This window comes from Idiotropiscis lumnitzeri, chromosome 20 (assembly GCF_059441095.1).
Source record: "Idiotropiscis lumnitzeri isolate Australia: NSW breed Sydney's pygmy pipehorse chromosome 20, RoL_Ilum_1.0, whole genome shotgun sequence".
Lineage (NCBI taxonomy): Eukaryota > Metazoa > Chordata > Actinopteri > Syngnathiformes > Syngnathidae > Idiotropiscis > Idiotropiscis lumnitzeri.
The window spans coordinates 5,940,864-5,959,123 of NC_142410.1; the positions used below are offsets into that span (position 1 = coordinate 5,940,864).

Genomic DNA, 18,260 nt, shown 5'->3' on the forward strand with positions numbered 1-18,260 from the left:
CTAAAATGATTAACTAACATTTCAATCTAAATTTTTCATTATCTTAAAAAAAATGCACCCGAAGTGTGCAGCAAGACTCTCCGTCACAACCCAGGTTAATCTTAACTCCTCCCTGACATATAAATATTATCTTGTGTGCATTTTTGACAGACTTCCTTGTACTATTTATTTAGACAAGAGCACAAAAATGAGTTTTGGGTCCTGTTTAGGACAGCAGCGCATTGTACATAAAATTCGGTTTATTGAGCGTTGAAGAAGCAGGCAGTCAGAAAATTATGCTAAAGTTAGTCTGCAGTTGTTCTATTTCTCACAGACCAATAAAAAAATAAGCATTGTTGGATGTTCTGTTTCTCTACTCGTCTTGGACAACAAATTGTTTCTACATTTTTGCATAACCAGCCGATCACGTTGACGTTATTTGACGGTTTATATACCCGGAAATGAACACTTGGAGTGATTATTATGTCAGTTGTAAGTTAGGCCTCATTAATCAGTAACAGCCTATAAAATGGATACACATTGCGATACAAAGTCAATTAAATGGGGGTTGACGACCAAATAGTTGCAACTGGTACATTTGCTCATTTTCTCCCGTTTTTGACGCGCTGTGTTTACTGTACGTGCACACGTGCACGTTCATCATGTGTGCAGTTGTAGCCTGAGGTCCACATGGTCCTTCCCTGTCCTCGCTTTTCTCCCTCCAACCTTAATTCAGGTCTGACCTGGATGCTTCGGTTGGTTGGTTTTGAAGCTTCCATGGCCGAAAGCTGCGGTCAAGCTTGCCGCCTTCAAAGACTCGGCAGTTTCATGCTTGGAAACCTAAACTAAGTGAGATAAGCATGCATGGCGGCTGTGTGTCGCATACGTGCACTTTTTGGCGCACACGTGCGCGACCACATGCGAGAAGTGTAAAAGTCTGTGCAGCGGCCGAGACCGGCGCTCTCATTGTGTCCTCGGAAGCTTCCCCGAAGCCCATTAGACTGCTGGTTTGTGTGAATTATTGGTTTGCAACGTCCACTGGAAGTCGCCGGTCACGGCAGAGAGAACCCACCTGCATTTATCCGAGTCGGGGCGCGTCTCAATGTAGGAATCCTGCATGCTCCTGGAGAGGAGATTTCGCCAGTCGTGTATGGCCATGTGCTCCAACAGACGAGTTTTGAAGTGGACGGGAATATTCAAAGCATTGAGGCAACGCTAGGGCGGAATGATTTTGAATTGCTATTGCATTTCAATATATAACAAATACCAAAAAAATAAATAAATAAATAAATAAATAAATAAATAAATATATATATATATATATATATATTTTTTTTATATATATATATTTTTTTTTATATATATATATATTTTTTATATATATATATATTTTTATATATATATATATTTTTATATATATATATTTTTTTATAAATATATATATATATATATTTTTATATATATATTTTTTAAAATATATATATATATACAATTTTTTTATTTTACATGTATATGTATATATATATATATATATATATATATACATATATATATTTTTTTAATTACATAAAATACAACATTCATAAATAAAATTGTGTTGTATTGTAATTGTATTGTAAATGTGTGTTTTTTTTTTGGGTTTTTTTTCCTCGAAAGACCGAGAAAACCTCCTGTGGCTATTTTGCACCTGAGTCCATGCGCTGTGTAAATTTCTTTTATTTAAAAAAAAAAAACAAAAAAAAACAAATCCTACAAGCCCCCATTGTCCTCTTTGCCTCACCTACACTGTTAGCATTTGTTCTCTCTCTCTTTTTTTTTTTTTTTTTTTGAAACGCTTCAGTGTCCTTACAAATTCCCCCCTGCCTCTCTAGTGCTACAGAAACTATTTGTCCCACCTCCTCATCCCCCGCGTATCAGCAATTTATTTCCCAGGAGGTTAAAATGTTTCAACACCGACTGTTTTGCAGCCAGTTATTTTAGCCTCCATTTTTTTTTTTTTGCCCCTCGATCCTTTTTATTCTTCGGGCCAAAAGATGGCATGGACTGTGGACCAATCGCATGCTAATATATCGACATGTAGACATCATCTAATTGTTTTAAATATAAAATGGACCCCCAAAATACAAGTGTTATTTTTGCCTTATTAAATTTGCATTTCTAAAAATGATTCAATGACTCTATTAAAGCCTTTTAAGCAATTCTTTATATATATGTGTGTATATATATTTATTTATTTATTTTTTTTTTTTAAAGCAACAAATCTTGCGACTTTTCTGGACTCTGGGACTTCAGACTGCAAATAATTGTTGTGTGCATAAAACCACAACAGACTAATTTGGCCATATAGCCCATTATCGAGGACATATTAAGGAAAATTGACTTTTCAAGCGCTGGTATACAATTAACTGGGCCACCGGTTTGCCTGTCCAACCGTCGACTGCAAAATTGAATTTGAAGCTTTTATTTTATTTTGTTAATGTACAGTCCTGTTTTCTCCCGTCTTCTTACTTACTCGCTTTCACAACAGTCCACATATGCGCTCCCGCAGGGTCTCGCACGATTATGTCCATCTAATAACTCAGAAATGTAATGTCAGGCCGGCGAGCGGGAAAAGCTCCCGAGTTCTTTTATCTGCACTTTGAATTTGCCCGAGCGAGGATACAGTAGGCGCACGTCAATGCGGATCAGGCCGCTGTAAAAACACACATCCTTCGCTAACTCGATTACATGCCCGGCGTTCACGCGGCTTCATCATGCCTGTTAACACACGCGCACGCCTCTAGATGACTGACAGTGTCGAGCTACAAAGCCAAAGTTGTCAAGGAGCGTCTGTCCTGGGCGAAGTCGCACGGGAATGCTATGGAAACGTGTCGCATACATGTCACCAATAACATCGAACCGATGAATGCGCACACGTTTTTTTGGAGCTTATGTGCACTCACACTTCTCAGGCGTCTCGCACGCGGCCGCCCTGCAAGCTGGCTCTTCTGTTAATCTCCCGCCTTGTGCGGTGTCAGGGGTCATCAGGAATTTATTGGGAAGGGGGTGAATCATTGAGTGGGTCATGAAGTGATTGTGGTTTTAACTGTACACACCATGTCAAAAACCTTTTTGCCAACACTCAAAATTTGAATGTTATTGCGGTAGTTTGTCGTGCATTTTATTCGTAATCTGCAAAAAAAAAAAAAAATGAGTGGGTCTACTCTTGTTAGTCTAAGCACAACTAAGAAATTGCTGCCATCTAGTGGTGATTGGTGATATTACAACATTAAACTACAAGCCGATTTGAATTTTTGCTGATTTTTTTTTTTCAATATTTATTCTCATATTTTGGATTCTTCACGATTTTACTATGATTGTTTTTTCTGCCTTTCCCAATGGGAGTGGAAATTTTTTTATTGAATGTTCATTAGCATATTTTGCAGGCGTTATCACGTTTGTTAAATAAAATAAACCCTCCTCTGGAAAATCTCTCCCCAAAAAATGTATACTCTATATTATAGATAACACTATGTGAATGTAATGTACAAAATATATTATTTAAAAAAAATATATTGATTAATAGCTATTTTTTCCCAATACATTAATCAACACATAATTACCAAGTCTTTATTTTTTTTTATTTATTTTTTTTTTTAAATGAACACCAAAATGATCAATAGCAGCCGATATTCTTCACATTCTCATCTAGAGGACTTTTGTCAAGCTTTACTGAGCCAATAATATTTAAACCATAATTAGGGTTACAATTCTATGAATCCAATTATAACTTTTGACGGTGAATTTTTTTTCCTCCGAAATCATCCATTTAATTCTCATTTGCTTTTGTTGACTATGAAAAGTGTCGTACTCGGTATTATAAGCCGCCCTTTACAGGTTTCCACATTATTATTCGTGTGCATCGGACTGCAAGTAATTCAGGAATAAACCTTGTCGGTTATTTATTTTTTTCTAAGATGAGCGACTCAAGTCTTTGTGTTACGTATCTAACAAGAAAATGCTACAAAAAAACACAGGGAAGAGTTTGCACCTGCGATGTACCGTCGTTACCAGACTAGCTAACAGTTAGCATAGCATCTTCAATTTCACCGAGATCAATGCTACCATACGGCAAACCAAATCATACGGGCCAAGCATGAAGCACCTTGGAGGTTTAAATCCAATCTTTGTCGTGGTTTATTTCATGACGTTTACATCTTAGCAACCAATGCGATGATGCAAAAGACTGTCCCATTTTTTTTTTTTGTTTTATTAGAGTTAAACACAACCTGAGTGTTGTATTTTGTCATCAGTGTTGTTCTTGTAGTATTGATCGTCACTCTTCCCTTAAGTCCTCCTGCGTAAAACATACTATTTATGCCTCCAGCCTTCTTTTCCCAACGCCTGCTTTACTTTACGGTCCGACCCTCTCGATGCTCTTCCCTTCAACCGTTCCATTATTTCGAGTAGTTCTCTACGTGTGCACTGTTCTGTGTACCTAACTGATGGGAATTAATTGCCTCGCCAGTGGCCGAATTGACCTGTGGCCCATGTGTCCGTGGTCCCTTGCACAATTTGTTATCATCAAGCCCCCTTTTTTGCCTCATTTGTGCATCTCCATTGCTGATGATGATCTTAATAACGCACTGGTTCGGAGTCTCCTGGCACTTGAGGCCAGATTGTCCGGCTGTGGAAGTGAACAACGGTGTTTTACCTTACACGGACGCAGAGGCACACACCGCCCTCAGGAACTTCTTGCTACCTTGACTAGCTGAAATGCCGGGCAAGAGAGTTGGATCATTTTTGCAGACACCACAGTCTTTTTTTAAGTCTGTACAGTTGTAATGGTAATTTGAACAAATGGCACACCATTATCATCGGTCCCCGTTAATAGCCAAATCCAAGAACATGTGTTGGCGTTACTGTTGTAATAGCAGCTAGGTGAATAGGAGAGGACCTTTTGTGGAACTCTGCCCGGTGACTTATAACTCGTGTGCCGATATTAATGGTGGTTTATAAATAGAAAATGCCATTAAGAGTTGCAATGACAATCCTGTTTTATTGTTTTGATGTGGTTCCATTGCACCCAGTTAGGAGCGTTGTCATCTTTCAAAATTGGAGAAATACAATGCTTTTTTTTTTTACCCCATAATTCTTTTTTTTTTTTGGTCCGTATATCTCAAGGATTACAAATGATGGCACCAATGACATGTTACTATTTTTTTTTCTTTTTTTAATCTTTAAAATGCGACAAATGGCAGTTTTGAGGTTTGACGTTGGAAAAAAAATATGAATGTAAAAATCACATTTAGCCTTATTTTGCTGTTGTTTGTTTTGGCTAATCCCATTTCGGGATGCATGCAGAAGTGATCAGCCAATCATGCGCCACACTGATGATTCAATTATGAAATCTTTCACAGAAAGGCTTGTTTAAACAGAATAACTGTATGCCTGGTGGGATGTTGAGGCTGAGTGGTGATTGCAATGACTGATGCTTATTGACAAAATAATAGCGATGATTTCTCAAGTACCCGACGTGTCTATAAATAAAAAAAAAAATCAATTCAAGAGTCCCTTGAATGAACACGCTCATGCACAACCGTCATTTGCGCCAGCGCTGCCTTGATTAATTAATCAGAAACTACAAAGTGAATTATTAACCAATCTTAGTATGTTGTCTTCATTTTTTTATGCAATGCCCGTTTCACGCTTTTTAAATGATGACGAGTAGAGATTGTGAAGGTCTTGTACGCGCCTTCATGTATTGCCGGCGATGTTTTATGCATGGCCGAGACCTGCACGTTGGAGAGTGTTTACGTGCGGCATGGCGAGAACAGAATGTTCAGCCCTGCTGCCCACTCTCGTTTCATTCTCGGGTCCAAATCATCGTTTGTGTTGATGTTGCTGTTTGAAGAGGTGACCGGGGGTGGCCTCCGCTCTTTTGAGGGCTCGTCGCCACATGACATCCTGTCTATCTGCCAAACAACGACTAGGAGAAATAAATAAATTAATTAATTAATTAATTAATAATTAATTTAAATAGTTTCAATAAATAAAATAAATAAAATTACATTGAATTAAATATAAATAAATAAATGAATAAATAAATAACAAGAGCAATCTTTTATCAGAATAGGCGCTGCAGAATTTCTGACTGGATCAAAGTCCACTCATTTCCCCAAACTATCCCTTTTCCCTCCTAAAACGTCTTGTTGCCGGGCAACATTAAGTTCTTTAGATGAGCTATCAGGAGTGTTTTTTTTCTTCTCCCCTCTGCCAGAGTTGAATGGTGTAAAGCTGCCAGGAAATCCACTGCAGCATATGTGGCGACGTTGGAGCGTCTCATCCATTGACAGCTCGCCTCTTTAGCTTATCTGTGACGTGACATCCGGCATCATGTGTTTGTGTGCACTTTTACCTGTGTGAATGTGACACACCGGCCAGAGCGAGGCCTCGTGCTCCGAAGCGCTTTTCTCGACTCGCCGCACTCTTCATAAGCTTGATCTTTGCTTGGAAATGCAAATATCAAATGATCTAATTACATGGCAACGATTTTAATGAAGCTTGTAGCTCAAGATCTGGAGTGTCTTCTGAACACACTTTGAGCCCCTAATGCCAATTGGCACACCCCATTTTACTTATTGCGCTTTTTTTTTTTTTTACTTCTTTCATCACTTCATTGCTTTGAAGAGGAAAAAAAAAATGTTCTTTTGTAAACTCTCAATGAAGAATTTTGTGTGTGTCTGGTAAAAGTGTCTAACCATGTTTCCCGGTATCTTTTCGAAGTTGAGAGGAACATACATGTCAAGCCGTCCTCTCTCATACATCAGTTGATTTAATGTGCGTGATGGTTGGTGTCGCAGGCGTACGCTGACGGAATTAGGCCCTGAGATGTTTTCTTTAAGCTCTGCTCCGCCTTCATGTTTAATATGCGCTGGCACCTACACTTTAAATGACGGCCTCATCCGAGCTCCCGGGATCGGAGGAACCAGAGGGATGAGTCGCGCTCAGCGTTGCCGTTTGATGAAAGCAGATAGCTTGCTTGAGACACGCATGCCGTACCTGCGGCAATGCGCCACTTTGATTTGCGCCCTGCCCTTCCTGCAAGCAAGCAAGCAAGCAGCACCTGGAGAGGATGAATGTGTCACCATGTCCATTAGGGTTATTACTCCTCTGACGTGCATGAACGCAGTCAGGCTGTCCCGTCATGTGTTGGTAGAGCATGAAACCCACATTGGCATGCGCAGCCTAATCTGACACATCAGATTACGCGACTCGGATGATCTCTCTTCTCCTGGCGCCATCCACTCGCATTTGTGGTCAACTTACGGCGTCATCTGGACGGAGATCACAAGATCAGCTGCATGTCTTATAGTTCAATGAGAACAAACATCTCTTTAAAGTTTACTTTGGCAAATAATTTTCTTTTCGTTGTTACTAAGCTGACATTATTAAAATTTTGGAAAAAAGCAAACAGGTTACTGATGATTGGCTGCTACCCACTGCACAAGGAACCAATCCGATTGTTGCTGTGGGTAGGCTCATCTGCTTCTGCAGGCAGGGCCACGAGCACAGCAGAGAGTGAGAAGTGTGCTGCAGGAGTAAAAAAAAAAAAATGCTTTTAATTTATCGACATTGAAAGTTAAAGAAAAGCTGATAATCGGCAAAATGCCAAATATCGGCCCCGATAATCGTCTTGGCTGAAAATTGGTCTATCATTATTACGACTATTGTAATGAATAGTGCAGACCAACTTCTTTTAGGGTTCGGATTAGAGATGTAAAGTTTAAAACTGTGTTCAATCACACAAAATACAAGCTAGCGATAGAAGCAACATTGAATTTTTTGTATTTATTTCTTAATTTTTTTATTTATAATAACCTGGAGTGAAGCTAGTGAATTCTACCAGGTACTGTCGACTACTTGCGGAATGTGGAATAAAAACCACGTCATGTCACGCATGTGTGACGTTTTCTTGCTCAAGCTAATGCGCAATGTGAGAAAACGCAATGCAGCTCTGCTTACCTTTTGGCTTTGACATGTATGAGGACGAAGTGGTGAGAAATTTAAACGTGGTGCCACATTATTTGAATTAATTTTTTTTTATATATATAATACCTGCAAGTTTAATTAAGTCTCTTGGTCCTTTTGGTGGACCAGTTAATTTATGTTCCACATCCCCGGCACAACAAACGTTTCTTTGAAGCGCGTCTTTTGAGTCGGCTCAATGAAGTGTCCTTGGGATTTGGATTGGAGATCAAAAGAAAAGCAGTAGTTTCAATTTCAATTTCGCTCGCGAGGGCTGTTTGTCCCAGTAAAACCGAGCGTTGCCCAGGCTTTGTTCTAAGCCTTTTGCTGGACTACGATTAGCCATGCTAGCTCGGGCCATGTGGCTCCATGCCGCTGCCTGCAGTGGTTCTCACCATGAAGGACTTTGGGATGCGCATGTGCTCGTTTTTTCTTTCTGCGTCAGCGGGCAAATGGCAAAATAACCATAAATGTTTTATTTATTGTTGTAATAGTGAATTCGGGTCAGCGCATGTTGTCTTTTAAAATTCAAAACTTCACATTGTGTAAGTGTTAAAAAATATGCAGTTGTATTGATAAAGCTGAAATGAGGTGTAAAATTTTTATGATTATTATTATTTTTTTTTCGAGAGGCAAATAAAATTTTAATAACACACTTTTGCGTTTGTGTACGCAAGAGATGCGCATCGTCAGATTTTTAAGTCCATCTTCCCACATGCCCATTTTTTTTACTCGCCACCTCTCGGCGGTGTGTGTCTAAAGGATGCCAAGTTTGTGGAGGAGAGGCGGAAGCAGCTGCAGTGTTACCTTCGTATGGTCATGAACAAAGTCATCCAGACGCTGCCGGACTTCACGGCCCGTCCCACCAAGGAGACCCTGCTGTCTCTGCTGCCTTTCTGTCTGTAAGTGGACACACACACACACACACACACATGTTACATGTCTTGCTCTATACACACGAATCTTTGATCGGAGTGATCAGAACAAATTTTCAGATCATTAGAACCAGCGATTTTCTTTTTTTTTTTTAATCGGCATATGAACGGAAGCCAACCTCTTATCTCAGCTTCTGACAAGGAAGTCCAGTGCGCCTCTTTTGCTGTCTAATTTGCTCTGTTATTTCTCATTTCTCATCCATGTTTCTACAGCTGCTTGTTGCCAGGCAAAAAATTCGTGTACAACTTTTTTTCAAGTTCGGCGGGCCGAATTAAAACGATTAACGGGCCGCATGTGGCCCCCGGGCCGTAGTTTGCCCACGGCTGCTTTAGACGAAGCACCTCTTGACTGTGACTCAGACAGCGACTATCTCGCCGCGCTTCCCAAAATAAACCGATGATAATCAATAAAACAGAATGTCCCCCTCTGTCTAACACAGGGGTGTCAAACATACGGCCCGGGGCCGAATCAGGGCCGCTAGTGCGCTTAATCCGGCCCACAAGAAGATTTGGCCAAGTATAAAAATAAGTACGGCCCACGGGCATAAACGGCCGCCCCAAAAGTAATCAAATGGATATATCTGTAAACTTAATTCAGTGGTCTTTTACCATAGCCTCACATCTTTTAATATGTTTTGTAAAATTCAATGTGGCGGTCAATCCGTTAGCTTTTCGTTCAAAATGTCAGGCTTGACATTTACAAGCAATTCTCAGACGAGTTGATTAAGTTGAACGAGCAATTAGCTTGGATGGCTCTATTTAAAACTCAAGTCATGGTTTTATTGGAAGAAAAAAAACAAAATTGTGTCAACTACGAGAAACACCAGGACAGCATGCAAATAGCAATAATCGGAATAATATTTTACTGGCCCACTCGGTCATAGATTTTCCTCCATGTGGGCTCTGAGCTAAAATGAGTTTTGACACCGTTGGTCTAACACATGCTCATAGTCACACATGCCCCGTTCAGTACATGTTCTCTGACACACGCAAAACGTGTCTGATTCCTCCATGAGCCACCTACCTACCAGCAGCATCTCCAAATGACGTCATTTCCCATCAGCGTTCCCACCATTTTGCACTTGCTCCAAGGGAATGACCCGTCCTGCCGTCCAAGCGGACGGTTGACAGAGTACAGTCATGTTGGCAGTCATGCAGACTTGTCACTCAGCAGCCTGTTCCTTGAGTTCACCCGGATTTTACCCAAAGGCAATTCAATTAGATTCCACTTTGCGAGGCTCGGTTTGATTTTGTTCAAGTCGGCCTCCCTCTACAGGCATTTGAAAAATAGTCACGCAAGTGTAAAAATAATCTAACCACAAATGTGACTTGTGCCACAGGAGTCTGGAATCAACTTCTTGTTGCGGAATATTTATCAATTCGGTCTTATAAAGTGGACCGGATGAGCTAAGACGCGTCACGTTCTTGCAAATTTGCGAGACAACCTCATATGGGTGCTATATATTTTTTCGTAAATGCTTCAAAAAAGAACATGAATGGATTTGTTTTTTTCAAAGCCACTATGCAGTATTTCCTCTATAGATTTTGGGCTAAAAAAATTAACGTGTGTCGGGGGGGACCTGTAAGTTGTTAATTAAAATCAATATCCCATAGTAAAAAAATATCAAAATTAAAATGAGAGGGAGCGATTAAACCAAACGCATGACACTATTATTATGTAGTTGAATGGAAATGGGCCCAGAGGCCCTCCTAAACAGTCAACGCACAAAAGTCTCATTAGCTTATCCCAACGAGAGGCTCTGTAATTATATCTACTTCATATCTTCAAGATGAAATCGAAATGTTTCTTGATTGCAAACAGAGTGTGTGTAAAATGTCAAATTTCAACATTCCACACACAGCCGACAGCCATTGACGTGCTCGAAAGTTAGCATTAGCATTTAGCTTTGTTGCGATACTAATTGAGTTCCACAATGGGTGGCGATGTCACTTATTTTTATAGTTATTGCGCAACGACTAAAAATCACATAATCACAACGATAAAATTATCTCGTTAAGCGTCGTTATTTTTTTTTCTTCAAAAATGCAAATCCAAGGCACCATTACCTTTCGTGTTGCTGAGGGAAATGAGGGAACTTGTGAAGTCAATTGGTCGAGATTTGCAACCAGCGAAGAACTATTAAGCAGTCCTGGCCCTTTTTTTTTTAGTTCAATCAAAGAAGAGTTTAAGGAGCAGCGGAAAAAGACAAGATGTGAAGCAAAGAAAGATGAGACGCTTTCACGGGAGACGGAAAGTTCTGCACTTCCGACGTCCTGCTGAGGAAGTCGTTGCGTCACGGCCACCTGGACACGCAAACTTCTTAAGCGTGCTTCACACAGGATGATTTTTACCATCTTGACTGCTTTTTAAAATGTGCGCGGCCGGCCCCGCAGCCTGGGTTCAGTTCCCGCTCAGGGGCGATGCGCACGGATTCGCATGGTGGGTGTGTCACAAGTCTAGACGGGTGAATCACCTTTTTTTTTTTTTTGTTGCTCTTGCGCAACACTTTCAGGAAGATGAAGCATCGTCCAAGACGTGGAAGTTTTACTTCTATTTATTTTCCATTGGCTCGATTGTGATTTCCTCATTTGTTGACACCTCAATCCCACGTCGTCATCACGTCTGGACTCGCAAACCCCCGCCCTTGGCTTTTCTAGCATTTAGTCCGCAACTCAAATCGTTTATTCAGATGACAAAATATCCACTCTCTCGCTCCTCGTTGCCGCCTTATTGACTTGCTGCCTCGGGCAAAACAAAGTGTTGAGGACCTTTGTTTTGCTGTCAGGAGCAGTTTGACTAGAGAATAAGGATGTAACCTTTCATTGTGCCAGATTAGCCAAGTCTGCGTGTCTGCGTGTGTGCTTGAACGTGCAAGCAAAGTGGAGAGGGAATAGTTTATCCGGCATGTTCTATTTGCTCTATCCCACCTCTTCCTGTCAAGACAATCAATTAGATTGCGGCGCTATGTGTACCTGCTTGCTCTAATTATGTTACCCTGCAGTCAAATGAATAACATTTCAATGAGGCCCGGCAAAGCTGGTAAACCTGCTCAGTATTTGAGTTAATATCGAGCACAAACTGAGAAGCATAAGGCAAAAAGATAATGTTAAAAAGTCTGCATAATTTTTATTTATTTATTTATTTATTTATTTTTTTTTTAACCTCACAGACTATGTGTTGCTTGTTTCACATCTTCAGCGGTGTACGTACTCATTTTTTACAGTTTGAACCCAGAACACCAGACCCAGAATATTTCTCCCGCCAAACCAAACATCGGTAGCAGTACTAATTCTCACCTGCAGGAGGCAGCATCCAGACGGTCAGAAAATACGAAGAAGAAAGCGTAGCGAGAAAAGAAAGTGAGGCCGTCGCTCGGCCATGCTCGTTGTTCACCACATAGACGAGGATTTACATGTTTAGTTTAATATTTACGATTGTCGGGCCAACTATTTACTGAGACGATTGGAGTAAAAAACTTCCATTGATTTCAACTGTAAGTAAAGTATTTTTTTTTTTCTGCAACCGGGTGTTGTTGTTATTGATGTGTGACAAAGGACAAAGAGAAATGAAATATTAAATAAAATTAATAAATCATAAAAAGTCTTTTTTTTTGTTTTCCTTCCGGTGCTAATGGTAGTAAAAAGGCTCCACACGGATTCAATGAGAACAACTTTTTGTTTCCTTCCTCTATTTGTTGCCGCCATCTTAACATTGACAGCGATGCCGGCGGTGGCGAAAACTTGGGAAAAAATAAATAAAAGCCAACAAGGATGTAGGCAGCAAACTCAGATGCCACTTTCTGATCTTTTACATGCAGCCAATGTAAAAAAAAATATATATATATTACTGTTTGTTTGACTAAAGTCTAGATTAAAAAAAAAACAACAAAAAAGGAGTCCTTTCCAAAGGGAAATGATTTGGTCCAGCAGATGTCGCAACATTTGTTCGTTTGACTAACAAGCCTCAGCAGATGTTCATTTAAATTCTCTTTTCTGCTCGCATTTTAGGGACGCGCCCCAGACCAACGACGGCGGCCCCAAGACGCCCCGCTCCAAAACGGCATCCCGCTTCCCGAGACTGGGTCGCGGCCACCAGCAGGAAGCCAGACCCGAACCGCAAAGTGGCGACCTCTAACACACCAAGACTTTTTTTCCCCCCCAAATTCTTCTTTTTGGTCACTTTTTGTCATGATGCCGAGTTGAGGATCTCACCTGCGTCCAACTTTTGGCTGTGAAGACTTTGAGGACATGACTTTAAGTGTGAGCCACGAGTACGGGAGCGTATTTAAATATCGGGAATGCTGAACGAAAAGACACCCAAGAGGTCGGACCAAATCACACAGCAGCTCTTACCTCACTGAGACGAACTGAACTGGCGCTATGAGATGCTGGCTTTTATTTCTTACTATGCTCATTTTTGTAGTCAAAGTGTGTGTCGTCGCAGTGCCTACCGTGGATAGAACGGCTGCGTTGATAGCAAGCGTTTCATTTTGGTTATTGTCTGCTTGACGGTGCCATGACATGTTGAGCTAATTCTGCTTCACAAGTGAGCACAACGTCGGGTGGAATTTGTCCGTCTCCCCCATGCTTGTTTTGTCCGGGTCGTGTGAATGATTGTTTATATGTGCCGTGCGATTGGCTGGCGAGCACGCCGGGGTTTACCTTGCCCCTCAAGTCAGCTGGGATCATCTCCAACCCGCCCGTGGCGCAAATGATGACGAGCGGTATCGAAAATTAAGAATCTCTGCTGTGGACCACCAGGTAATGTATTCTTTGTTGTTTTTCCTTTTCATATTTTTTTAAGGGGCGCATTATGCATCATAATGGCCATTGTGGCCTAAAAACGCCTTCACTCTCAAAGATTTTTTGTTGTTTTTTTTTTGTTTTCATTTTATTTTATTTTTTTTCCATTTAATTTATTTTAATTATTATTATTATATATTTTTTAGGGTTCCACACCACTGACACAACAAATAACACATCATCCGAGCCAAGAATAGTTAGCTCATTACTGATGCCATTGAATTGCAGGTTTACGCCACTCCAGAAATGTCTTGTTTAAGGATTAGGGCTAATGTTTCCTAGCAGGATTTAACACAGCGGTGCATTGCAAATGAATGTCATAACGAAGACTAAACACTTGAAGTGAAGCCGAGCCGCTCGTTAGGAGTGCAAGGAGAGCGTCTGCGAGCCGCCAAGTGTGTATAATGGGGGGGCTCATACATATGTAGAGCTCTCCCAAGACTACCGATTCACGAGGGCAGATCGAGTTCCGCCGATTCTACTCGGCGAAACTTGTAGCCGAGGGTCACTTGTGTGTTTTTTTTTCGCCATCTGAGTGGTGGTGAAACAACAAAAGTAGCTTGTTCTTCGACGCAAAGTGTCACTTAGATTTGACTACGCTGCTTAATAAAGACAAATCATATTGTGATGAATGTTTGTATTTTCTATTTTTTTTTTTTTACCCTCACGCACTTGACCATATTTGTTTTGAGCGAAAAAGAAGAGAACGTGATATATTTTCTACTTTCCATATTTTCACAGATTTGGCCGTAAAGCGCGCAAAAGGTTCGACCATTATCGCTGATGAAGTGCGAGCAGCATTATGGCGCAAGGTGCAGTCAATGTCACTAACCAAATTCTTTTTGCAACGTATAAAAGATCAGAATAAATAATTACAGCGGGTTTTCTGTGCAAATGCGAAGGCAGCTGCAAACCAGGCGCGCAGTGCGATGATCACAACGTTTTTGAAATGCCAGAAACAAAAATTGACCCCAAAAAATTCAGCAATGCAATTTTGGAGCTTCATAATGATCTGGGCTGCTTTGGAGCCAGTCCCAAGGAGGAGTTTTGCAACACAACTCTTTTCTGCGTTTCCTGTACATTTGATGTTTTTTGCACTTTGAAAATTAATGTTGTTGGATGTTGGATGGAAGTTTTTCATGTGTGCAGCCCCAAGTTTTTATTGCAATGCTACACGCGATTGGCACAACTATTATAGCCACGACAATCCAGGCTGCGGTGCGCTTGGCCAATAATTCCCTAATAAAGTGGCCTTAGGTTTGCTGGTTTTATTTTTAACTATTAACTCTTGTCTCATATGCATTTAATTTGGCAGCCATTTTTGCACCTGTTACAAATAGTGCGGGCAATAATTATAAAAGTTGTACATTTTAATCTTATTATTGAAAGTGTTTATTTAGTACGCCCCCCACTGGCTAGGTCTTGCTACTGCACTTAAAGGTGTGCACTCCTTGCCAAGGTCAAGGGTTAAAAAAAAAGTAAGATGGCCGTCTCAGGTCTGGTGCATGTGTGTGTGGACTCAATGAAACGGGCATTAAAACGGGCCTCCCATGCCTTATTTTGATGCTTTTTGTATTTTTTTCCAAGCTTGAAAGAGCCGTATAGTTTGGATCTCATCAACTATTCAATCCAGCCGCCGTCCGTAACCTTTTTTCCTGACTTCCTCGCATGGACAACAAATGGTGAGTGAATGCATTGAATCCCCGCTGGGGGCTGTGCCTACTTTTGTATATATGAATTTGAAACAAACATTGAAGAAAAAAATGATTAAATGTCTTTTTGTGTGCTAAAAACTTAAATCTTATTCAAACCTGGACCAGTTTGGGTGTCAAAGTCGTGTGACTTGAGTCTTCTCTGCTTTTGTGGCCTTGATGGCTTTTCGAGCGCCTGGACAATCAAGTACAACGTGTACCATGCACCTGCGTTACTATTAATGTTCATCCTTCGCTCGCATGCAGTTCTGCTTTGTGTGAGTTTTTGTACTGTTTGTCACTTTGTGCATTCAAGCACGTACAGCCACGCTATAGCCGGTGCGTACGTTAAATGCCGAAAGCAAGAGCGTGTCCTAGCGGTGTTGCGGCGCTTGCGTTTGAAATGCATAAATCTCTGAAAAGTACGGCTTCTGTAAATGACATCTCTGCCGCATCTGAGGCCCAGCATGCATCTGCTTACATCTTCAGTCATTATTCATCCTTTACTGCTTCACAAAGCAGCCTCAGAGCTTTAATCTAAACCCCGCCGCCTGTATGTTAGGTTTCTACTGGACTCCCAGGCCGAGACAATGGAGTGTGAAGGCAAAAAATGATCAGTGGCTGCTGACCAGAAAATTGTGTCACAAGCTGGATTCAGGATGTTGATGTCGACTGAGCTGTAAAAACAACATATTTGAAAGCCCGAGAGCCTTCATGTTCCATATCCCCGCTTTCAATGAGTCAGAAAGATTGACCAAAAGGATGCGAGGAGCCGCTTTGATTGCCGGTGAGACTAATCAGTTGTGTTCACACCCACAACGGCGGAGCAACGTTCTTTTTGAAACGCTACACCAGCTTGTATGAGTCTGTGAAAATACCCGAACTTAATTTATCCTGCCCCTGCGTAGATTTACTACACACCTTGCACCACGCTTGCTTGATTGGCATTTAAATAGAATCCATGGTCTGATTATTTCAGATGTTGGATCATCACCAGACTTGGGGCAACAGATTTGCCATTGTGGATCATTCTTGTTCAATCTTGTATACCACCCCCGCCCTTCTCGCCTCAGGGACATAGAGCTTTATCTTGGCTCTTTCTCTTTTTTTTTTCTTTTTTTTAACAGAACTGAACATAATGACCAAGCTCTTAGCGTTGCACGGGGAAACATCAAGGAGACAGGAGGGGCTCCTGGATTAAACAAGGTCACTGTATAAACAGCCTCCCTATCTGAGCAAGGCACAATGCCGGCCTGCATCGTAAAGCATCCTCATTATCATGATAAAAAGCAGACTGTACTGTACATTTAAAATGACATACGCACCTGTATATAATTTAACGTATAGTTCTATTAACATGATTGAGCTGCATTTCCCTTCGACAGTAGATTGAATTTATGATTATTTCATATCATGCGCTAACAGAGTTGTAGTACAATTTGTGTTACTCTCGATTAACGTGATTAGATTATATGAATCTATAATTGTTTTCTTATTTAATCTATAACATGTATTTATAATATTTATGTCGCCACTAGTTACGAATGGATTAATTTAAAATCTAGTAAACCTTCTTTTTTCTGTGTTGTAGCCTGATTTTGATTCATGTCCACAACAAACTAATAGAACCCGTTTTGAAATTGGAAGTCAAGAAAATTTAAATAGTGTTGTTAAAAGTGAAAGTAATTTTCAATAATGGTGCAGGGTTGGGCCCCATCAAATGGTTTGTTGGCCCAGATCTGGCCCCTGTGCCTTAAGTTTGACACCATTGGTGATTTAGTGATCGACTTGCCTTGTGTGCAGGCAGCGTAGGATCAATTCGCACTCATTGGTGGTGCGAATTGTGGATAAGCGCTATCGAAAATGCATGCATGCATGGATGGACACATTTTCTTGATGCAAAATGTTTTTTCTCCCCTCGCCAAGATCCCTGACGTCTCAGCATTTTTGTATCTCAGATTGCACTTGATCCCCCTGCTGCGGTGCAAGCAGCACCTGCAGGTGTTCTCATCATGCTTGTGGTTTGATCAAAAGTGCGCCTTGGGCTACCGCGAGCGCTCGGGAATGTTTTGCGATGACACGCGCGCAGGGGAACGCTTTCAGTCGCTGACCTGCAAGAAGCGATAAGTAAACAAAGTCAAACGAAAGGACAAAAAAATTTAATAAAAACAAAGCTGACTTGATAAATGGGAAGCGGCAGCTTAGCCTCTGAATCGCCTTTGATCGATGTTTTATCAAAGAATACCTCGCGGTACGTGTTTGTCGTGATTAATTGATGAGGAATTGAGAAATCGTCTTCTGCAAAATATTGTAATCATTTTAAGATAAGGCACACTGTTTATTTCTCTACATTTTCCCAGTTGTAATTGTAAGTAGAACACCCGCAACCTAAATTAGCGATCCTGGCATCGAATCGAAGGTGAGCCCACGCATAATTTTTGCTCTTTTTAACCACAGGTGATGTGAACTTTACTTGCAGCAACAGGAAGGAGCCGGCGATCAATCTGGAGTAAATTGAAAAAAGATGAAAGGGCTTGGAGGGGAAAAACTCTGAAACAATCAATTTTCCAGTCAAGCGTTCCAAGATTCCACGGCAAGTAGAGCCGCTTCGCTTGGCGTCTCGGTCCTCGTCGGTGAGCGGCAAATAAATGTGCCGAATGAACAGAGTTGCTTACTAAAAAACGTTGGTAGGAAGTTGGCCAGAAATAAATTTAAAAATCACAACGTGCCATTGTCGCTTGAATTGAACGAGATGTAGAAAGGTACTGAAATGATTGTTGGTGACAAGCGGAGGAGAAAAAGAGCTAGTGTGTTGTGAATGATTGGAAAGTAATTGGCAGGTGAA

The 18,260-nt window shown here is 40.9% G+C and overlaps 1 protein-coding gene across 5 annotated transcripts in view; it reads left to right on the top strand.

Moving 5' to 3' along the window:
• snx29 (sorting nexin 29) overlaps positions 1 to 18,260 on the top strand; it is a 153,441-nt gene that overhangs the window by 61,081 nt on the left and 74,100 nt on the right. For 4 of the 5 annotated variants that reach the window (XM_088284001.1, XM_088284002.1, XM_088284003.1 and 1 more), the window contains exons 20-22: positions 8,749 to 8,888; positions 12,930 to 13,682; positions 15,312 to 15,406. In XM_088284001.1, coding sequence (XP_088140127.1) covers positions 8,749 to 8,888; positions 12,930 to 13,056 — 267 coding nt within the window. In that variant the 3' untranslated portion in view covers positions 13,057 to 13,682; positions 15,312 to 15,406. Of the gene's footprint in view, positions 1 to 8,748; positions 8,889 to 12,929; positions 13,683 to 13,870; positions 14,357 to 15,311; positions 15,407 to 18,260 lie in introns of those variants that run through there. The other variant, XM_088284006.1, reaches the window with a different exon arrangement.